Source organism: Carcharodon carcharias, chromosome 16, assembly GCF_017639515.1.
Source record: "Carcharodon carcharias isolate sCarCar2 chromosome 16, sCarCar2.pri, whole genome shotgun sequence".
NCBI lineage: Eukaryota > Metazoa > Chordata > Chondrichthyes > Lamniformes > Lamnidae > Carcharodon > Carcharodon carcharias.
In genome coordinates, this window is record NC_054482.1 from 108,260,830 (window position 1) to 108,285,164 (window position 24,335).

General features: G+C 42.3%; 1 protein-coding gene across 6 annotated transcripts in view; it reads left to right on the forward strand.

Annotated features, from left to right (window-relative positions):
- The window catches only part of nexn (nexilin (F actin binding protein)), a 68,546-nt gene that overhangs the window by 26,254 nt on the left and 17,957 nt on the right, over window positions 1-24,335 (forward strand). For 4 of the 6 annotated variants that reach the window (XM_041208670.1, XM_041208669.1, XM_041208667.1 and 1 more), the window contains 5 exons: window positions 7,382-7,573; window positions 11,149-11,230; window positions 11,337-11,485; window positions 17,381-17,560; window positions 18,726-18,923. In XM_041208670.1, the coding sequence (XP_041064604.1) occupies window positions 7,382-7,573; window positions 11,149-11,230; window positions 11,337-11,485; window positions 17,381-17,560; window positions 18,726-18,923 (801 nt within the window). The remainder of the gene's footprint in view (window positions 1-7,381; window positions 7,574-11,148; window positions 11,231-11,336; window positions 11,486-17,380; window positions 17,561-18,725; window positions 18,924-24,335) is intronic. The other 2 variants (XM_041208671.1, XM_041208672.1) reach the window with 1 other exon arrangement.

The following is a 24,335-nucleotide window of genomic DNA, read 5'->3' on the forward strand; positions in this document are numbered from 1 at the left end:
GTCATTGTTGGCAGTCCTTTGATTCGAGGATGATGTCTACTCAGGGTAACGAGTTTCTGCTGTGGTTCTTCGTGGGACTGAACAGGCCAATTCTCGACGTGCAAATCTTTGAGCGCATGGGCAGGACATCCCATCAGGTAGTGGGATCCCGAGTGCAGGATTCGCTTCCTTTTCTTTCCTTCGCTAGCGCCACTCTGCCTCATCGTTAAGACATTGTGACTCGAAGCGTGATGCACCTCTGATGGGCAAGCTGTCGTCATTTTGAACAATTGGTAGCAAGCTCTTCCCCGTCATTAAGGTCAATGTCACTGTGCTTCCAGAGGGCTTCAGTGTGTCTTTGAAACATTTTCTTTGTCCTCCCCAGGAACGTTGGCCATTTGAAAGTTGGGAAAACTGGTCCTGGTGATGGCGACTGGTTTTTGGCCATCCAGACACAGTGTCCATTCCATCAAAGTTGATTTTCAGGAGTTCTGCTTGAAAGTTTGAGAAGCTGGCTTCAAGAAGGACACTTACATTTATTCGATGGTCCCCCCCAGAGGATGCAGCAGAGGTGTATTATTGATGGAGTTTCTCAAGAGCTTTTATGTGTCACTGCTACACAGTCCAGGGCTCACTGCAGTATACGAGTGTGGTGACAACTGCTCTGTACACTAGGACTCTCATTGACTTGCGGAGATCTTGGTTGTGAAACACTCGCTGCCGGAGTTTGTAGGACGCTGAGCTGGAGCAGCTGAACGTGTGTCGAATGTCCTGGTCAATGGTGGTCTTTTGAGAGAGATGACTGCCAAGTTATGGGAAATGCTGGCAAGGCCTATATTTATTCCATAGACTCTCCTTAAACATAAATGGAAGGTAGTTTATTTGGCGGACCAGATGTGGGTTGATATGAGTCTTGTTTTGGTAAAATTCACGGACAGGCTGAGTTTCTTGATCTCTTAAAGAGATCAACAGTGGTTGGCAAATCTGGTGCAGAGTCATCCACAAACTGTATATCACGGATATTTACAGAAGTCGGTTTAGTTTTGGCACCGAGGCAACTGAGGTTAGAGTTTTCCATCTAGACAGTATTTAATGCTGACACCAGAGGGCAGTTGATCTTTGAGGTGAATAGCCACTGTGAGGTAGATTTCTAAATAGTGTAGGAGCTATCACGCAGCCTGGCTTGACACTGGTCTGGAGTTTGAAGGTGCCTGTTTCTCACATTCAAGACAGCTGCAAGAACAAGAACAGATGGAAGAACTCCCAAGAACACCCCAAACTAAAACCCATGCATTGAGGACAAAATGAAATTGACTGACTCGTTACATCCGTCAGTTTGTAAAAAGAGGTAGCGGGAACGTAAGGAAGTTCGAAGCATGCGTCTTTTAGAATCCTGAATCAAAATGCAAATTCATTCTTGGGATGTGAGAGTCTTGCAGGCAAGGCTTGCACCCCTAATCTCTCTGAGATTTGATAAACTCAGTGGGGCTTGCTAGTTAAGAGTCAACCATGTTGGTGTGGGACTGAGTCGTATGAAGGCCAGACTTGGCTATGGGGGGGCAGCTTTCCTTCCCTTCAGACCTTGATAATGGTCCCAGGGTTGAAGAACGTCAGTAGTTTTCCTTGAGGAGAAGATTGGGAGGAGATTTGATAGGAGGTGTTCCAAACCATGAGGGTGTGGGCAGAGTAGATTGAGAGAAACTGTACCCATTGGCAGAACGGTGGAGAACCCAAGTTTAAGGTGATAGGCAAAAGAACCATGAGGGGAAAACCTTTTTTGCGCAGCAAATGGTTAGGGTTAGGATTTGGAATGCACTACTGGAGAGTGTTGTGGAGGCAGTTACAGTAGTAGCTTGTAGAAGGAAATTGAATAAGTGTCTGAAGGGAAAATAATTGCTGGGGCTATGGGGAAGGGGCTGAGGGGGGGAGGGACTAGCTGAGCCGCTCTTGCAGAGAGCTGACACGGACTGGTTGTGCCTCCTGCTGGGTTGTAACCATTTTACAATTCCAGTGGCTATTTTAAAAAGACAAACTAGTTGATTCCCAGAATGTTGCACATGGAGAGGGTAATTTTGAATCTGGATGGGCTGTATTTGGAATATGGCTGATATCAAATCAGCTGCACTTTATACATCTCTGCCAATTATCACTTTAAAGGACATTGGGAGAATGTATAACAGGTGGCTCATCTGATATTCACATTTTATATAATCCCGCAAAATCAAAATTACCTCCAGGGAGTCGAGACCAGGTGTGGTATACCAGCGAAGCTGAATTAGTGGGAATAATTAGAGCTGTCCATGCAGATGTAATGCACACAGTCCCTATTTCAAAACCATGCATTCTGCCTTTATTTTCATATAATTTGATATTATAACAAAACTGATGACAGTTTTGGGATCAGGGAAGTAAAGTTGTTCAGAGTACAAGGGCTTCTCAGCAACACCAACTGAGGAGCTGGGATCCACAAAACTGAAGCGCTGGAGTGCCAACTTTGGTGGGAAGGTGTGATTACAGATGAACAAGTTGAGATGGCAGCACACAGTGACACCACAAGTTCTGGACAGAAATGGTGATTATTGGTCAATTCACCCATCGATCATGCCTTGAAGGTAGCACTGCTTTAAATGACAGGGATTGATTTTATGCTCATAATCTACACAATGTAACTATACTCCACTCTTTCTGCATTTTGACAGTGATTTTATTGGGAGACGTTGCTGTAGCTCTGCTTATGAGTTCTGTTTGCTGAGTAAACAGACCATTAGCTGTAAGTCCCACAGCCATCACCAACTCATTGACAGAGTGGCGCCAGAACTCAGTTTGAATTTATATTGGCAATTACTATTGTAAATATATACATAGGAATTTATAATAGGGGTGGTGGGGAGGGCAAGGGGTGGGGAAGAGCTCAATGTAAATGTGACACCAGGAAGTTAGGTTTTATAGACAGGAACTGGGTGTATTCATAAAGAATTCTTCAAAATTAATCATTGAAGCTTCTGTCACTGTGCAGCTAATTAATATGGCCAGCATGCTGTGCCACAGATGTTACTGTTATTCCAACATTGCTTGCATCTATAATATGAATGAATTAACCTCACCAGAAATCTTGGTTTAGCAAGGAGCATTCTTACCTCTGAGGCAGAAGTTTGTGGGTTCAAGTCTCATGCCAGATATTTGAACAGCAATATCTAGGCTGATACTCCAGTGAGGGAGGTTCTCCCAGATAAGATGTTAAACTGATGCCCTGTTTTTCCCCCTCAGGTCAATTTGAAAACTTGTTATTCTTGAATCTTTTGTATCCCATAAAGATGGTGAAGAACAGGGGACTTCTATCAGTGTCCTGGTTAATCCTTGCCCCTCAACCACTTTTCATTCAAAAAAGATAGACCTACAAAATTGGTTTGCACTGTACTGCTCGATATTAGGCCTCAGGGAGTGGCCCTCAGGTGGGTCCTGGGCAAGGAGGAATGATTGGGAGGGATCATTTGGGAGAGTGGGGAGAGCCAGTCGGAGTGGGGAAGGTCCAAATTGGGGCTGACAGTGGTCTTTAACACTGCAGTGGAACACTGCTGCACCTCCTGTCTCCAAATTCAGGTAAATAGTTTTTTAAAAAAAAATTAACCTTCCCTTTTTGGTGGTGACCTCCTGCTGCAGAGCCTTCAACAAACATCAGTTTGGCCGCATTTAGACCACGTTTTCCTGGATACAGCCAGATGTATCACATAGTGCTCCTCAAACAGACATGAGGTGTTAGGCCCTCCACTTATATAAGCAGAGGTGCCTTGCATCTGTTTCAGTCGCATACCCGGGAAAACCTCTTTCCAAATGGCGGGTGGCACACTTCCAGCACATAAGGAATGTGTGTGCTCTGCCTACCATATTGAACTCTCAGGTGCTTATTTTGCACCTGGAAAATGTGTGTGGCGCCACCACATTTCCAGGGCATCTCCAGATCATTTAATTCATTGTTGTTTGTGGGAGCTTTCTGTGCGCAAATTGGCTGATGAATTTCCTACATTTACAACCGTAACTTCAAAATGACTTCATTGGCTGGAAAGCGTTTTGGGACATCTTGAAGTGGTAAAAAGCAAGTTCGTTCTTTTCGTCATGACCCTCCACTAGAGTATTGCATCCAATTCTGGACACTACGCCTTAGGAAGGGTGTCAATGCCTTGGAGAGAGTGCGGAAGAGATTTACCAGAATGGTACTGGGGGTGAGGGACTTCGATAAGATGGAAAGGGGAGATTTAATGGAACTGTTTAAAATTATGAGAGGTTTTGACAGAATACATAGGGAGAAACAGTTTCCACTTGATGGGGAGTCAGTGGCCAAAGGATGCAGATTGAAGATAATTGGTAAAAAAAAATTCCGAAGGGAAGATTAGTTTTTTTACCGTGAGCTGCTATGATGAGGAATGACGAGTGGTGGAAATAGATTCAATTGTAATTTTCAAAAGGCTGTCAGGTAAATGCTTAAAGGTAAGTTTTGAAGGGTTCTGGGGGTGGGGGGGGGGGGGAAGGGAAAGCAGGGGAGTGGATATTGTTCAGAGAGAGGACATAGTTATAAGGGGCCAAATGGCCTCCAGCTGTGCTGTAGGTTTCACCAGTCATAACATGCTGGGACCCCCCAAGGGAGGGAAACAGAGATGGAGCAGGAGGGCATTGAGAGCAGAAGGACCCACATGACTCACGATGTAATTAAGTTGTTGGCAAAAGAACCAAAGGTGACATGAAGCAAATCTTATTTACACAGTAAATGGTTAAAACCTGGATGCGTGGGGAAGTCAGGTTCAATTGTGGCTTTCAAAAGGGGTATGGATAAGCACCTGACAAGAAAGGATTTGCTGGGCTATGGAGAAGGGCAGGGGAGTAGGACCAGCTAGATTACTGTTAAAAGGTGTTGGCACAGACTCAATGGGCCAAATGGCCTTCTCCTATGCTACATGAATTCTATTTGGGTAGCCCCCACAGGTGAATCATCGTTAGGTTTGTCTAATGATCCTAAGTGAATCAGATGGGTTTTTATGACAATTGAAGATCGTTTCATGGTCACCATTACTACAACTGGGGGTGAGGGACTTCGATGAGATGGAAAGGGGAGCTTTAATGGAACTGTTTAAAATTATGAGAGGTTTTGACAGAATACATAGGGAGAAACTGTTTCCACTTGATGGGGAGTCAGTGGCCAAAGGATGCAGATTGAAGATAATTGGTAAAAAAAAATTCTGAAGGGAAGATTAGTTTTTTTTTAACTGTGAGCTGCTATGATCAGGAATGACAAGTGGTGGAAATACAACTAGTTTTCAATTCCAGATTTTATTATTTGAATTTAAATTCCACCGGCTGCCATGTGGATTCTTCCACTAGTTTCAAACTGAACAATCTTTCAGACTCGGTTCCCTCAAAGTTCAAACTGAGATTAAGCCTCACCCACATTACACATGATGAATGGTGAAGTTAGGTTTTTTTTTTACTCTGCTTACAGTGCAGGTCTATCTGTCATTTATTCTGGCTATCTTCTCTCAGTGAGCAACAAGCTGCACATTACCAGTTCCAAGCTGCAACTAACTCTCAGCAAACACTCAGATAAGTTGAAACCCAGAGAACCTCCCTCCACTCCACCCATGCCCAAGATGACATAGCCTGCTCTGGGCTGACTTCCAAACAACCTTTAGCTTAATTATCCCTCATTTACAATCTCTTCCTTGATCTGATGGAGTAAATGGATTTTTACAAATTTTTGGGGTTTACTGAATGCTTTTGAACTAACTTAGCTGTAACCCCTAAAACAAAAGCATCTATCTGAAATGCCCTTCTTTGCAAGAATCATGTTTCCAGTTCTTTAGCCAAGTTAGCTCACCTGCTGTTTTATAGGTGTATCTCTTTTATTCTGACTTTATTAAGCAAACATAGGTCACATTTTGAACTGTTATTTCTTGTTGTGTTTTGACAATCTTTAAAACCCAGCATTTTTATTACCTTAGCTTTTTACAACTATAATCTTGCCAGAATTAAAACTTACCTCTAAAACATTAACGTGAACCATGAACTAGGTATTCACAACACCATTGAATTATTGCTTTAAGCAGCATTGCGGGTTTGTGAATTGATTGACCAGAGAGCTAAATGCCAAAACACCATTCAAGTTCAGCACAAATGACACTTGTCCTGGTGTGGCTGTGACTGCAGGTGTTGTTTATGTCCGATTGCATCATGGTTTAATCCTGTGGCTTTCACATTTTTCTATGTGCTGAACCCCCTGAAAATACCAGCACACTCCCAGTAACCCTCCGTCCCCTGCAAGTCATGACGCATTCCTAGTAATCTCTCATAAACACTAATGCCCTCTTGGGGGCCTCTGGCAAAGAGGAGCAGGCTTTCAAAAATTACTGTACTAATTTCATAAAGGTGATGTTGGCTGATCAGCAGCCCATTGTCACAGAAGTAATGGAGCACAGGATTCTTGAGGGACTGTGCTAGCTGCCCTAGACAGGCAGGAAATTAAGCACCCTTGTAAATATTGACAGATCCCTTGGGGGTCCCTCACGGATCCCAGTTTAGAAATTTGTGATGAAGAAGTTCTGATGAAGAGTCATACGGACTCGAAACGTTAACTCTGTCGTCCTCTTCCACAGATGCTGTCAGACCTGCTGAGCTTTTCCAGAAATTTTTGTTTTTGTTTTAGAAGTTTGTGGGTTGGGTGACTAATTAAACACTAACCGTGCATCCAATTGCAGTTGTGTGCAGGCACTGGACTCATGAATGCTTTGCCACCAATCTCCCGGTTTGGTGGTGTGTGACTAATTGGCTTGTAACTGCCCTGGTGCTGATTGTGTTTTTTTTTTGTGTGGGCTGCATGAAACCATAAGCTGAGTCGTAGCCTTTCTTTTGCACTAGCCTTCTCTGATTTAAGTCTGTGTATTTAAACTTAAGAATTATTTAAAGGGGGGTACAGTAATTTTTGGGATGAATGGATGGCTTCTAGCTTTAAATCAACTGGGGAGCGAGGGAAATGGAAACAGGAGGAGGAGCAACTGGCACCAGTGGGTCGATATTGTCCTTTGCAATATCAGCAACAAAAGTATCAGAACATCCCTTTGTTCTCTTATTTTCATTAAGGTACTAGTAGAACGAGAACCTAACCCACAACTAGCACCAAATGAGCCATTACTACGCCAGGTGCATAAATCTTGGCAGAAAATATTAAGGGGATTTCAATAGATCAGTAGTAAATAATTAAAAACTTGAAATCTTACTACTTCATTTCTTAAATTCTCTGTCATCTTGTTAATAACTCTCGTCAGCTTACACTTCTTTTTATTATGTTCTTTCATTTCTCTTTTTCTTCCCCTTTTCCTTTTTTCTGTTTCTCTTTTTTTCTTTCTAATCCACATAGATACTTCTATCTACATCTAAACCCGTTCATAAATCATACGTGCCAAAGCTGGCTAAGGGGGATGTTAAGACTAAGTTCGAAGCCATGCAAAAAGCACGGGAGGAAAGGAGCAAGAGGAGATCTGGAGAAGAAAGGAAGAAGAGAAACGAACAGTATAAGAAGGAGAAGGAATGGACAAAGATAAAACAAGAGGTCACTTAGTCTATAGATCATATTTGCTTTACCTCTGCCTACTTTCTGATTGGCCAAAGATTGTTCCTTTGTTTTATTGCCAAGGCTGTCAGCAGATCTGAGGAAATTTCTTTTAATTAATTCTCAAGATCTGTCCATCACTGGCAAAGCTGATGTTTAGCATCCATATCTAGTTGCTCTTGAGAAGGTGCTGGTGAGCCACTTGTAGTGTTCGATTTTTCTGTGTTTAATTATGTGAGTCTGTTTACAATTGATATTCACTGTGCTTGATTATCTAAGCCTGGAAAAGCCAAGAAAAGTAAACAAACTATAGAAAGAGCTGGACTAAACATTTTAAAGCACGGTCAATAAAACCTGTTACACTCCAAGAAACTAGTGTCATCTCTGCATTGCTCCGAGATATAAAATGTACAACACCACCTTCTTGAACTGCTGCTGCCAGTGTGGTGAGGGTACTCCCACAGTGCTGTTAGGTAAGGAGTTCCAGGATTCTGACCCATTGGCTCTAAAGGAATGGCAATATATTTCCAAGTCAGCATGGTGTGTGACTTGGAGGGAAACTCGGTAGTGGTGGTGTTCCCATGCACCCACTGCCCGTGTCTTTCTGAATGGTGGAGCTTGTAGGCTTGGGAGTTGCTGTTCAAGAAACCTTGGTGAGTTTCAGAAGTGCATCCTGTCGATAATACACACTGCAGCCATGGTGCACTGATGGTGGAGGAGGTGGATGTTTGAGGTGGTATAGATGGACTACAGTCTTCCTGGGCCAACTAGTTTCACTTTTTTTGCTCACACATTGTGATTCTGCAAATAACTCTAACTTTATAGGAAACACCACTTTTGTCACAAAGGGATCGGAGAATAAGAGTAAAGAATTCATACTACAATTACACAGGGCATTGGTGAGGCTACACCTGGAGTACAGTGCGCAGTTTTGGCCTCCTTACCTAAAGAAGGACATATTGCCCTACAGGGGGTGCAACAAAGGGTCAGTGCACCAGTCCCTGGGATGAGGGAGTTGTCCTATGAGAAGGGAGGAAGTAGACTAGGCTGATTTTCCTTGGGAGTTCAGAAGAATGAGAGGTGATGTAATTGAAATATGTAAAAATTTGAAGGGGCTTGACCGGTTGTATCCTGAGAAAATTATTCCTCTGACAGGGGAATCTAGAACACAGCAGCAATATCGGAATAAGGGGTGGGCCATATCGGATTGAGATGAGGAAAAATTTCTTCACACAGAGGGTTGTGAATCTTTGGAATTGTCTACCCCAGAGAGCTGTAGATGCTCAGTCATTAAGCATATTTGAGACAGAGGTCAATAGAATTTTGGGTATTAAAGGAATTTAGGGACATGGAGATCATGCAGGAAGGTGCAGTTGAGATGGAAGACCAGCCATGATCTCATTGCATAGCGGACCAGGCTCGAAAGATCAAATGGCCTAATCCAACTCCAGTTCTTATGTAAACTTTCTCAAATCGCACTGTTCCAACATTAACCATTAGCTAAAATTCACAATTTTTAAAAAATTTGTTCAATGGATGTGGGCTTTGTTGGCTGGGCCAACATTTATTGCTCATCCCTAATTGCCTTTGAGAAGGTGGTGGTGAGCTGCCTCCATGAACCGCTGCAGTCCGTGTGCTATAGATACACCCACAGTAGGGAGGGAGTTCCAGGATTTTGACCCGAGACAATGAAGGAACAGCGATATATTTCCAAATCTGTGTGACTTGAAGGGAAACTTGCAGGTGGTGGTGTTCTCATGCATCTGCTGTCCTTGGTCTTCTAGCTGGGAGAGGTTGTGGGTTTGGAAGGTGCTGAGCAAGGAGCCTTGGTGAGTTCCTGCAGTGCATCTTGTAAATGGGTCAAACTGCTGCTACTGCGTGTTGGTGGTGGAGGGGGTGAATGTTTGTGGAAGGGGTGCCAATCAAGTGGGCTGCTTTGTCCCAGATGGTGACAAGCTTCTTGAGTGCTGTTGGAGCTGCACTCATCCAGGCAAGTGGGGAGTATTCCATCGCACTCCTGACTGCCTTGTAGATGGTGGACAGGCTTTGCGGAGTAAGGAGGTCAGTTACACTCTGCAGAATTCCTAGCCTCTGACCTGCTCTTGTAGCTAGTATTTATATGAGTGGTCTCATTCAGTTTCTGGTCAATGGTAACCCCTGGGTTATTGATCGTGGGAGATTCAGCAGTGAAAACACCATTGAATGTCAAGGGAAGAATGTTAAATGAAACATTCAAATGAGTTCATAAGGTTAATGGGCAAAATAAGGGCTCATGGAGTAGGAGGTAATACAGTAGCATGGATAGAGGATTGGTTAATGGATGGAAAGCAGAGAGTGGGCATAAATGGGCTTTTTCAAGTTGGCAGGTAGTGAATAGTGGAGTGCCTCAAGGATCAGTGCTGGGGCCTCAGCTATTTACAATCTATGCTAATGGCTTAGATGAAGAGATGGAGAGTAATGTGTCTAAGTTGATGATGCAAAATTAGGTGGAGAGGTAAACTATGGGGAGGACACAGAGGCTGCAAAGTGATATAAACAGGTTAAGTGAGTGGGCAACAAGTTGACAGAGTATAATGTAGGGAAGTGTGAAGTTATTCACTTTGGTCATAAGAATAGGAAAGAAGAATTTTTTTTAAAAGGTGTGAAAATTTTAAGTGTTGATGTTCAAACAGACTTGGCTGTGCTTGTACAAGGAATGCAGAAAGTTAGCATTTGCAGGTACAGCAAGCAATTCGGAAGGAAAATGGCATGATGGCCTTTACTGCAAGGGGATTGGAGTACAGGAATAAAGAATTCTTGCTACAATTGTTTAGGATTTTGGTGAGTCCACATCCGGAATGCTATGTGCAGTCTTGGTCTCCACATTTAAGAAATTATACATTTGCATTGGAGGCAGTACAGTGAAGGTTCACCAGATTGGTCCCTGGGATGAGAGGGCTGTCCTATGATGACAGGGTAAGTAAGTTGATCTTATATTTTTTTCGACTTCAGAAGAATGAGAGGCGATGTCATTGAAATCTACAAAATTCTGAAGGGGCTTGATAGGGTGGACACAGAGATTGTTTCCATTAGTCGGGGAATCTAAAACAAAGGGGCACAGTCTCAGGATAAGGGGGTTGATCATTTAAGGCTGAGATGAGGAAAAATTACTTCGCTCAAAGGGTTATGAGTCTTTGGAATTCTCTACCCCAGAGGGTTGTGGATGCTCCATCGTTGAATGCATTTATGGCTGGGATAGGCAGATTTTTGGTCCCTTGAGGAATTAAGGGATATGGAGAGAGGGCGGGAAAATGGAGTTGAAGCCCAAGATCAGCCATGATTGTGTTGAATGGCGGAGCAGACTGAATGGGCCATACGGTCTCCTGCTGCTCCTATTTCTTGCTTTCACCCTCTGGTTTGCTTTGCCTGATTCGCTCTATCCCAATTCTCTGTTTGGTCAAATGTCAGAGAGCACTCCAAATCACCTGGCCCCTTACATAGTGTTATAGTTTTGTGACATAGTCACTACTGGGCATAAGCGGTTTGGATTTAGTATTTTAATGATACGGAACCTCTTTTCACTTGATTTGTTTCAGCTAAGGGAACTTCTTGCTTCAGATGACGAAGATGAGAACAAATTGAATGAACTGAAGAAGGCATACGTGCCTAAACTGACAGGTAACGAAGTTTGAAATCACTCTAACCCAAAAATTCAGGCACCTGCTTGTCGCGTTTAAAAACTGGGGGCAGAAAGAGACAATCATGTGCCTTCCTGTATCCACAGGGACAGTTAAAGGCAAGTTTGAGGAAATGGAAAAGATAAGGCAAGAGGAGGAGAAGAAAAGAACGGAGGAAGAGCGCAAGAGAAGGGTTCAGCAGGACATCCTGGAGAAGAGGAAGCTACAACGTGAACTCGCAAAGAAATCCGCAGAGGTACTCAGGCTCTTCCCAATTTGTAAAAAAATAACTACCATTATACTTTGAATTGTCATTTGGTGGTACAGTACTTGAGTGTTGCTGATGAGAGAGACATGTTGAAGCTTTTCATCTTACGCTCATCAGGACACTTCCCCTTATATTGGTATTCTTGCGGAGCGTCCTGATGAGTGCAAGATGAAAACCTTCGACGTGTCTCTTTTTTCAGCAAGACTTTGAATCCTCTGAACTCCTGGAATCCACTTTGTGCAATATTACTGGAATTGTGTTCCTATTTTGTTCATCTCTCTGATATTCTAATGACGTATTCATATTTTGAAACAAATAGCTCTGTTAAGACAGGTGTAGGCAAATTAGCCCCTTGAGCCTATCTCATCTTTCTATATCATGGGTGATCTGTATCTTAACTTTCATTTAGCCACCTGAGTTCCCTATCCCTTAATACCCTTGCCAAGCAAAAATCTATCAGTCTCTGTTTATAAATTTTCCATTGACCTCCAACGTCAACAGCTTTTTAAGGGAGAGAGTTCCAGATTTTCACTACAGTCTGTGTGAAGGAGTGCTTCCTGACATCAACTCTGAATGGCCTGGCTCGAATTTCTGGACTCTCCCACCAGAGGAAATTATTTCTCTCTCTGTCTACCCGATCAACTCATTTAATCGGCTAAGCCACTGAAGTCGGATCGCCTCTTCATCTTCGAAACTCGAGGGAATGCAAGCATAATCTATGCAACCTGTTCTAATAATATAATTCTTTTAGTCCCAGTATCATTCTGGTGGGTCTTGTGGTGCAGTGGATAGTGTCCCTACTTCTGGGCCAGAAGCTCTGGATTCAAGTCCCACTTCAGGATTTGATGGCCAAGGAAGGCCATAACATGGCCAAAGAGGTTGATTATCAGCCTTCCAATACACCTCATGGCAGGTGGCAAGAGTGGGAGAGCTTCCTGAACAGCCATACTGCAGAAGGCAATAGTGATCCTCTGCAGTACTTTGTCCAGCATGATCATGGGCCAATCCAATGGAAGTCTATGGTCACCAGTGCCCTGTTAGATTCTGGTGAATTGGCACTGCACCCCCTCCAAGGCCTCCCGGAGGTGCTGAGTCCAGAAATGGACAGAGGATTTCATTACAATAACAGCTTGCATTTACATAGCTAGTTTTTAGCATAACAAAACATCCCAAGGCACTTCAGAAAGGAGTAAGGAGTGTAAACACCAGGAGGTGAAAGAGCGAGATTGAGACGGGCTCCTGAGTGATGGATTTTTCAGAATGTTCCTAAAGAAGGAGAGATTGTATCTGAGGGTTATGGGGAACATTCAAGAGCATAGGCCCTAAATTAGCTGAAGCCTGTGCTACCTCTGGTTGGGCCAAAGGTGTGGAAGGATCCATAGAAGGCAAGGCTGGATTTAAAGATAAGGCCAAAAATTTCACATTTAGTGACTATTTAAAAGAACGACTTGCATTTTTAGAGTGACTTTCAACCAAAGCAATTTACAGCCAACGAAGTACTTACTAAGTGTAGTCACTATTGTAAAATAGGAAGTTTGGCAACCAATTTGCAGACAGCCTTGTCCCACAAATAGTAATATTGAAGTGACCAAATAACCTGTTCTTTTAGTGGCATTGGTCTGGCCAGAATATTGGGGAGAACACCCCTAATCATCTTCAAAATAGTGCCATGGGATCTTTCATGTACAATTGAGAAAGCAGATGGGGCCTGGTTTACATAAGATATATAAGACAGAAACAGGTCATTCGACCCAACCAGTCCATTTTGGTTTTTATGCTCTACTTGAGCCTCCTCCCATCTCTCCCCATCTAAATCTGCCATCGTAGCAGAATAGCACTCTATTCCCTCCTCCCTCAAACGCTTGTCTAGCTTCCTCTTTAACATATCTAAACTATTCACTTCAACCACTCCCCGTGATAGCAAGTTCCACATTCTCACCACTCTTTGGGTAATGAAGATTCTTCTGAATTCGCTAATGGATTTCTTGGTGACTATCTTATATTGATTGCCTCGAGTTATGCTCTTCCCCACAAAGGAAACATTATCTCCCCAGAAAGAAAACACAGTAAAATCCGGGAAATGAGTACTGGTCCGAACTGCTTTTTCCTTCTGGGTCTGTCTCCACTCTATCGCAACCTTTCACAATTTTAAAGACCTCTATTAGGACACACTTCAGTCCCCTTTTGTTTTTCAAGAGAATAGAGAGCCAGTCTGTTAATACTTTTTCTGATATGTATACCCATGCATTTCTGGAATCACCCATGCAAATTTTCTCTGCGCTCTCTCTCCAGTGTCTCTATACCCTTTTATGTAATATGGCGACCAGAACTGCACATAGTTCTTTGGCGTGGTCAAACCTAGGTTCGAAAAAGGTTCAGCATGACAATCTCTATTTTCCAATTCTATCCCTCTGGAAATAAAGCCTCATCCTCATCTCAATCAAAGGCAGTACAGTGACAGTCTTGACAGTGTATAGCACTTCCTCAGTGGAGTGCCAAAGAGTGAGGCTTGAACTGAGCCACTGCTAATAGAGCCAGTCAGCCAGAACGAGTGGGTGATAACGTGATTAGAATATGGGATGGAGGAGGACAGGATTGCAGAGGTAAAAGAAAGGAGCCTTTGATGGAAAGGATGCAGAATGTGAAACTTGGCACAGCATCATACAGGATGCCAAGGTTACAAATGGTCACCTCAACCCAAGACACTGGCCAGGGAGGGAAATAGAATTTTGGCATTGAGTAGATGGAACATTTTACAATAATATTAAGCAATGGGAGATTCAAGCGTCAATGCCTTGGTTTTCCAGTGGTAATATGGTAAGTCTACGAAAGCTGTCAGATTTTAAGATACGTTGAGTGTCCTTTATCCGTAAATCTGCAAAGTGAACACATCCAAATTCCACACTTTTTTCAAACCTCATCGACATTTAGTGCAGGAAGTCTAGTTGTTTGTCTGCACTGTTTACCTTGCGATGTGCGTGGTCTACAAGTGAAAAAGAAACTCATTCAGGTACCCTGCATTTATTATTCAGTGATACATCTTACTTTTCTAGACATTTTATTTACTTTAGACTCTCACTAGCCGAGACTTCGGCTATTGTAATGCAAGTTTATACGCGATATCTTAAAACCAAATTTATCTGAAACCCGAAATGCAGTTGGCCCTGAGGATTTTGGATAAAGGATACTCGACCTGTAATAGAGTCGTACAGTGTTAGAACACAGAAACAGACAATCGAGCCCAGCAAGGATGATGCAGGGTTTTATGCCACTTCAGTTTAGTCTGATTCCACTCATCTGCTTGTTCACCATTTCCATTTAATTCTCTTCACGTTTCTCCTCATCACTGATTCATTTTTAAAAAGATAATTTGGATGGAGGAGAGCTGCGTTTGATGGAAGTGGGCTGCTTATGCTGCCCATGGCTGCAAACGTGCAATTCCTGGTAGACATCAATTTTCTCTCTAATCGGCAATAGAAAGAGAAATAAAAGATAGAAAGAAAGACAGACTTGCCTTCCATGACCTCGGGATATCCAAAAGCACCTTACAAGCAACCAAGTACCTTTTGAAGTGTAGTCACTGTTGTACTGCAGCGATTAGTGTAGGGATTTGCACACAGGTAGATCCCACAAACAACAATGTGATTAAGACCAGACAATCTGTTTTAGTTAAAAGCAAAATACTGCAGATGCTGGAAATATGAAATAAAAACAGAAAATGCTGGAAAAACTCGGCAGGTCTGGCAACATCTGTGGAGAGAGAAACAGAGTTAACGTTTCGAGTCAGTATAATTCTTCTGCAGAGCTTAAGAAGAGTCATACGGACTCAAAATGTTAACTTTGATTCTCTCTCCACAGATGCTGCCAGACCTGCCGAGTTTTTCCAGCATTTTCTGTTTTTAACCTGTTTTAGTGTTGGCTGAAGAAGAAATGTTGGCCAAGACACTGGAGAGAACTTGTCTGTGCTACCAACTGAGCCACAGCTGGCACTTGTGAGGGGAAAGGGGAGGAACAACAGGAAGAACTAAAAAATCACAGATCATTTATGATAGCAAATTCTCCCACTATCTTCATAATGGTGTTAATACAAGATGGTCTGAGGAAACCATCTGTATTGCAGTTTTACCTCATGAATACCTTGCTTATTTTCTGCTCTTTTGCTGAGTTAATTATAGGCAGATTTTCCCGTTAAAATGGTCCCAGCTGGGACATGCTTCAATGTTACAAAACTAAGCAACCAAATGTCCCGACTAATACATCCTATCTAATATCTTTTATTTTAAACTGGATAACCTGTTCATAGAAAGATTAACATGCCACATAAAAAGGCAAAATGTCCTAACTGAAGCAGGGCAATGCAATCTATTTTTTTTTGTCTCCTACTCTAAAGACAGGAACAAATTACTTTTTCAAAAGTCTCTGCCATTTCCTTGTTTCCCATTATTAATTTCCCAGACTCACCCTCTAAGGGACCAAGGCTCAGTGTCGCTGCTCTTATCCTCTGCATATACTTATAGAAGCTTTGACTGTCTATTTTTATATTTCTAGCTGGTTTTCTCTCCCCAATATCTCCCTCTTTATTTTTCTTTTAGTCATCCTTTGCTGGTTTCTAAAATTCTCCCAATCTTCTGGTGTACTGCAAATCTTCGCAGCATTGCACATCTTTTCTTTCAATTTAATACCATCCTTAACTTCCTTACTTACCCAAGGATGGGTGCTCCCTTCTTGTAGCGTCCTTCTTTATCAATGGAATGTATCTTTGAGAGTTATTAATATCTCCTTAAATGTCAACAACTGCTTCTTAACCATCTTATCTCTTAACCCATTTTCCCATTCCACCTTAGCCAACTCTGTTTTCATACCTTTGTAATGGTCTTTATTTAAGTTTAGGACACTAGTTTCAGACCCAAATTTCTTACCCTCAAACTGAATGTGAAATTCTACCCTGTTATGCTCACTCTTACCTAGAGAATTCTTTGTTATGGAGTCATTTATTAATCCTGTCATATTACAAATTACCTGGTCTAAAATAGCTGATGTTGTATGAAACTGTCCCAAAAATACTGCATGAACTCATCCACCAGGCTACCTTTGCCAATTTGATTCATCCAATTTAGATAAAGATTAACATCTCTCATGATTATTGTGGTACCTTTCTTACAAGCTCCCATTGTTTCTTGATTTATACTCTGTCCTACAATGTAGCTACTGTCAGAGGGCCTAGAAACATACACACCAGTGACTTCTTTCCTTTGTTATTTCTAATGTCCACTCAAACTGATCCTACATTTTGATCCTCTGAACCAAGATCATTTCTCATTACTGTATTGATCTCATACATGATTAACAAAGCTACCCCACCTCCTTTTCCTTTCTTCCACTCCTTCTAAAATGTCAAATACCCTTGAATATTCAGGTCCCAGCTGTTGTCACTCAGCACCTATGACTCTGTAATGGCTTCCATATCATACTAATTTATTTCTATTTGTGCTATTGTGCTACCTTGTAACAAATACTGTGAGCATTCGGATAACAAACCTTTTAATTCTATCTTTTTACCATTTTTCTCTGTTGGATTCCATGTTGGTTTCAACGATAGTGGAGGCGGCAAAAAAAATGGCTTGTTTGGCTGAATCTTGACCGCCAGTCAATCAGGTAACAAAGAGGCTGTTTGCTTTCCAATTGGTGACAGAGGCAGGGCAACGTGAGGTTGGACCAATGGCAGGAGCATGACGGCAGGCCTAGAGGTGGGAGGTCATATGATAAAGCCTTCTGGAACACCGTTCAGAGTTGGCAGCCCGAATCCAGATGCATGCCCTTTCCTGGTATTTTACAGTCGCCTGTTTTAAAACTAATTTTAAGCCTTGCGTTCTTGCATCAAAGGAAAAAGATGAGGGTCTGGAGAGCACGCCCGCCTGCAAGAGTGAAGTCCGTCCTGGGAAGTTAAAACTCAGCTTCGAGGAAATAGAAAGGCAGAGACAGGACGAGGAAAAGAGAAGAACAGAGGAGGAAGCGAGACGGCGCATCGAGGAAGAAAAAGCAGCCTTTGCTGAAGCAAGAAAGGTTGGAACTTAAAAGTACAGCATTATCCATTTACAATATCAAATCAGTTTCTTAATTAAGTTAAGCATCAAGCCTGCCCGACATCATAGTCCCCAGGCTATTTTAACTGCCACAGGCCTCATATTTATATCTTACTGCTGATGTGCCTGCCCAATACAGATGGAAAGAGGCAGGTACAGGTACCAACATAAACTGTATGGTCACCCAGATGTTCCTTCACAGACAATTGGGGAGAAGTCCCCATTGAGGAGGTGGTTTCATGGGTGGCAAGGTTCAGGGTTAACCTGGGGCATCCGAAGCCCAGTCTTTCCTCGTGGGTCCTGGAGGGGCACTCTTGTACCTCCTGGCCCTCCTTAGGGAAAGGTTTTCAGCTCCTCTTCTTCCTCGCCCAGGTTTTACTAAGCAGGCTGTCTGGGCAGGTGCCCACACTGAGGGCCTTTGGGGTCCTAATGCCATCATTAATATATATAAATGAGGTTACATCCTGAGCCTGACAGACAAGAAGCCAGAGAAGCGGCTCAGTTAAGATAGTGGCAGGTGGGAATGGGACAGTGAGACTTCGCACAAGTGTTTGAACTGTGGGCTGTCTCCATTTCTGCCAGGTGGGTTGGGTTATCATTTCCTCCTTTATATTTAGCTGATGTATATTGGAGTTTGGACTGTCTTAATTCAGTATCTTGAGGGCAGGGGCCAAAAGCAGGGTCATGGAAGCAAGTTCCATCTTCAGGACCTGAACACCTAAACAAAAATGATGCAGTGCAGAAGGAGGCCATTCTGCTCCTCATGCCTCTGCTGGCTCTTTGAAAGAGTTGCCCAATTAGTCCCACTCATCCCAATCTGTCCCCATGGAACCTCCAAATCGTGTTGGTCTATTTGCAAGGCCTAGGATCTGGTATGCATTTTTAACAGCTTTATCATCTTGTCCTCTCTCACCACTTCCAAAGATTAGTGTAAGCTGTGAACAAGAAACTCTCAACTTAAGAGTGATATATATTTGAAATTGTCTGTCGGGTGAAGGACTAAGAACATTCGAAATCTGATGGGATAATATACGGGGATAGTTTGGATGTTAGAAGGATGACCTTTGAGGGTCGCATGGCTCATTTACTTTTCTCTCGTCTTTGCCTTCTCTAACGCCCGAAACTAATGGCTCCATCGTACTCAGTGTCTGGCTGAAGATGAGGAAGATCTACCCAGTCTCAGTGTGGCTCAGAAGGATCCAATGCGGCCCGGGAAACTAAAGCGAAGTTTCGAGGAGCTGGAGAGGCAGCGCCGTGAGGAGGAGCAGCGCAAAGCAGAGGAAGAGTCTCGCAAGCGCTTGGAGGAAGAGAGGAAGCAATTTGCCGAAGCTCGGAAAAATATGGTAGGTACCCACGTTGTAACAATCCCTGAAAAGCAGTGAGCATTTACTGATCACAAAAAAAAAATCGACATCTGAAAAAAGCATGTACTTCCTCAATGGGGAGTTCTCACCAATTGACTGACTCTGGCAGAAGATCTACAGAAACCTGTTTGTGCAAACTGCGTTTCTGATGAGGCCAAGCAATTGGGGAAAAGTATACCCTCCCAACCTCCAGCCCAAGAGAAGTAGCGGGTGTGACTGGATGGATACTAGGCGGGCTCTCTAACCAGTGGGCTGTCTTCCATGCCCAGTTTCTCTTTAATGACCCCAGGTGATCCAATATTCTTGACAGGGAGATCTATCTCTGTTTGGTGCAACAGAAAGGTGATTGGCAAAGCAGGGTCAATCTGCATGGCAGACCATTGTAAAAGAGAGATTAACCTGACAATATCCAGCATGGTGATCCTTACTTAAGACTTATGAATGAAAGGAGGGGTGTTTAGAATAGTAGCCCTTCCAGATGTCAGTCACAAATGTTTCTAATCATTTTCTTATTTATTGTAGTTTTTATTTTGAATCCTTGAATGTTGGTATTGAAAGTAGAAGCCATTAACAATTCAGTCAACAGTGCCTGAGAGCTAAACATTACTGATGGACACAATCATTAATCCAGGGTCCTTCATAGGTCTGTTAATTGACATTATTATATTGATCCAAGCATTGCAGGTTGTCCTCAAAGTGCAATAAGACCGAGTCCAAATGTAAAGGGGACCTCTTTAAGGGGCAAAGATGGGCCATACTTGAGCAGTACAGTCTGGAAAGGAAACAGTTAATGGGCCTCATGGAGGTTATTAAAATACTGAATGGCATGGGTAAAATAAAACCAGATAAGTTATATTTATATTGATCTAGGACCAGAGGAAATGCATTTAAATGCAACGCCAATGTGAAATGCACAATAAGAAATTCCTTGGTCAAAGAGTGATACTTTGATCTGTCAGAGATACAACATTGGAGACAAAATGAGGAACGTTCATCTATATCAAGTCTTTCATGACCTCAGGATGTCGCAAACCACTTTAGGGCCAATTAAATACTTTTGATTTGTAGCAACCAATTTGCATACAGCAAACTCCCATCAACAGCAATAAGATATTGACCACATAATTCAATGCAATCCTATTTTTAATGTTGAGGGATAAATATTGGGTTTTTGCATTCTGGCTCTTCAAGATATAAACCACTGGATCACATCCTTTTTAGGAAACCTCATCATTCAAATAAAAGTCCTTCCGATACCACTAGGATAAGATCAAAATTCACAAAAAAAGAGCCAGGCCAAAAAATCACTTTAAATCCCCATCAGGATACGACAGCACAAGCACTGATTGTATTTGTTTGAGATTCTGAGCTCTGCTACTTTAGTGGGGACTTTATCCCATTTATTTTATGGAGAGAGGTTTAATATCACCATGCCATTCAATGAGTTGGAGACAGAGTGGGACTTACAGTAAGACTTATTGCAACAGTCTATTTTTCAGCAAACAAAACAATTCTCTACAAACTACAGGAAACATAACTCATAATTGAAACTACAGAAAAGTCTCCATAGAAAAGTAGAATTATTACTTTTGCAAAATGCAATCAGTGGGGAATAGTTACATAACAGAAATCAATTCTTTCTCCTCAAAAAGCATCATATAAATTAATTATTTCTCCTGCAAAATACATTTAGTGGAGGATAGTTTATGGAATAGAAATTAATTATTTCTCCCGCAGAACGCAGTGAGTGGAGCAGAATAGTTACTTAATAGAAATAGTTTGCGGAACTCTCTTCCCCAAAAGATGGTGGAAGCAGAGTCTTTGAATATTTTTAAGGCAGAGGATAGATTCTTGATAAACAAGGGGGTAAAAGGTTATCGGGGTTAGGTGGGAAAGTGGAGTTGAGGTTACAATCAGGTTAGCCGTGATCTTACTGAATGGCAGAGCAGACTTGAGGGGCCGAGTGGCCTATTCCTGCTCCTAATTTGTATCTTTGTATCTAAATTAATTATCTTTCCCACAAAATGCAGTGAGTAGAGGATAGTTACCCACAAATTATGTGCATAAGATCAATCCCAGACACAAAGCAGTGCAGCCTCCAGGCGTAATTGACAGGGAAATTACCCAATCATCTCCATTCTTGCTGGACATCTCTGCGCGATGGTGGCAGATGAAGCACAGACATGTTAAATGTTCCTCTGCTGTAATTGCAAGGCCACAGATTTTTGTTGCCATAACATGACCATGTGTTATGTTTCTCCCCCATTGCCATGTACAAGACAGACCTCCCTTAGAAGTTCTCATTTTCTTTTGCTCCAGAAAGAAATGAGGGGAGCTTGAAGAGTTAATTGGGTAAGGTCCAAGCCAGGCAGTCTATTCACTGTTGCCTGTGCTACGGCTGAAGGTCAACTTCAATTATTTTTTCTTGGTATTCTATGATATGGCATGCCATTATAATGGATAGCAGCAAACACTATGGAACAAACTATTTATCCTGATGACAGCGAGCTCTTGTTTAAGAGCTTAAGACTGATGATTACAGGGAGTAGAAAAGCCTTTTTTTCATTGGTTCATGGGCATCATTGGCTAGGCCAGCATTTATTGCCCATCCCTTGTTCAGAGGGCATTTGACAGTCAACCACATTGCTGGTGGGTCTGGAGTCACTGTCCAGGTAATGCTTTAAAGGGCATTAGTGAACCAGGTGGCTTTTTATGACAATCAGCAATGGTTTTATAGTCACCATCAGACTTTTAATTCCAGATTTTTACTGAGTTCAAATTTCACCATCTGCTGTGGTGGATTCGAACTCGGATCCCCAGAGCATTACCCTGGGTCTCTAGAACACTAGCCCACTGACAATACCACTACGCTACCGTCTACCCTATCATATTAGTGTGCCGAGACAGAAGTCTTGGTTGATAAGCCATCAAAAATCTGCATGGCTTTGAACGTTCACACAGTATCAGAAAACCAGATTTTCTAGTGGATCAAGTGTCAGTAGGGGATCATTTAGGGAACAGTGATCATTTTATCATAAGGTTCAGATTAGTTGTGGAAAAGGAGAAGGGACAATCTGGAGTAAGAATAATTAATTTGGGAAAATTCAACTTAAATGGGGTAGGAATGGATCTGATCCAGATAAATTAGAATTAAAATGTTGGCAGGCAAAACTGTAACTAAACAGTGGGCTGCCTTTCAAGGAGTGTGTTTTTGGGTGCAGTCAAGGTAGAAAGGGGAAAGGCAGGGCAAACAAATCCAGAGCTCCCCGGATGACGAGATAAAGATTAAGTTGGAGAAGAAAAAGTGTGCTTATGACCAATGTCAGGTGGATAGGACAATTAAGAACCAAGCTGAATATAGGAGATTCAGAGTAGAATTGAAAAGGCAAATTAGAGAAGCAAATAGAGTATGAGAAGAGACTGGCAGTTAACATTAGAGGGAGCCCAAAAGTCTCCTATAGGCATATAAATAGCAAACGTCGGTAAAAGGAGTAGAGCTGATTAGAGACCAAAAAGGGGATTTCTGCATGGGAGCAAGGGGAATAGTTGAGGTATTAAATGAATACTTTGCATCTGTCTTTACAAAGAAAGATGATGCTACCTGGGTCATGGTGAAAGAGGAGGTAGTTTTAAAAAAATGTATTCTTTGACAGGGTGTGGGTGTTGCTGGCTGGGCCAGCATTTATTGCCCATCAATGGTTGGAAATATCAAGCTTTTAAAATTGATAAGGAGATATTGGATAGGCTGTCTGTACTTAAAGTTGATTGGGCACCAGGACCAGATGAGATGCATCCCCAAGGATACTGAGGGAACTGAGTGTGGAAATTGCAGAGGCACAGGCCATAATTTTCCAGGCTTCCTTAGACTCACGGATGATGTCAGGGGACTACAAGCCAGTGAATTTAACCTTGGTGGTGGGGAAACTTTTAGAAACGGTAATTTGGGACAAAATTAATAGTCACTTGGGCAAGTGTGGGTTAATAAAGGAAAGTCAGCATAGATTTATTAAGGGAAAATTGTGTTTCACTAACTTAAGTTTTTGTTGAGTTAATAGGAAGGGTTGATGAGAGTAATGCTGGTGTACACTGACTTCCAAAAAGCATTTGATATAGTGCCACATAACAGACTTGACAGCAAAGTTAGAGCTCATGGAATAATAGGTAAAGTAGCAACGTGGATACGAAATTGGATGAGTGACAGGAAACAAATAGTGAACAGTTGTTTTTCAGACTGGAAGAAAGTTTATAGTGGAGTTCCCCAAGGGTCAGTGTTAGAGTCAATGCTCTTCCTGATATATATTACTGAACTAGGTTATGGTATACAGAGCACAATTTCAAAATTTGCAGATGATACGAAACTTGGAAGCATTGTGAACCATGATGAGGATAGTGTAGAATTTCAAAAGGACATGGACAGGTTGGTGGAATAGGTGGACAAGTAGCAGATGAAAGTTAATGCAGAGAAGTGTCACTTTCAAGTGATTCATTTTAGTAGGAAGAACACAGTCATACAATATAAATTAAAGGGTACAATCTAAAGGGGGTGCAGGAGCAGAGGGGCCTGGGTGTATATGTACATAAATCATAGCAGGTGATAGGACAGGTTTAGAATGTGGTTAATAAAGCATCCAGTGTCCTGGGCTTTATCAAAAGGAAGCTATGTTTATAATCTGTTTACAACACTGGTTCATTCTCAACTGGAGTGTGGCGTCCAGTTCTGGGCACCAAGCTTTAGAAAGGATGTGAAGGCGTTCGAGAAGGTGCAGAAAAGATTCACAGCTGCAGGCTTGCAAATGGTTGCAGGAATGGTTGAGGAACTTTAATTATGTAGAAAGATTGAAGAAGTTGGGAATGAAAACAGATAATGCTGGAAAAACTCAGCAAGCCTAGCATCATCTGTGGAGAGAGAAACAGAGTTAATGTTTCGAGTCCACATGACCCTTCTCCAGAGTGGAAGAAGGATCATACAGGCTCAAAATGTTAGCTCTGTTTCTTTCTCCCCAGATGCTGCTGGACCAGCTGAGTTTTTCCAGCATTTTCTGTTTTCGTTTCAGATTTCCAGCATCTGTAGTTTTGAAGAAGTTGGGACTATTTTCCTTGGAGAAGAGAAGGTTGAGAAGATATTTGATAGAGGTATTCAGAATCATGAGGCTTCTGGACAGATTGGATAGGGGAGAAACTGTTGCCATTGGTGGATTAATTGAGACCCAGAGGGCACCGATTTAAGGTAATGAATTTAACATGAGGGAAAACTTTTTCACACAGCAAGTGGTTGGGATCTGGAATACACTGCCTGAGAGTGTGGTGGAGGCAGGGTCAATTGAGGCTTTCAAAATGGAAGTGGATCATTATCTGAAAAGGAAACATTTGCAGGACTGCAGGGAAAAGATG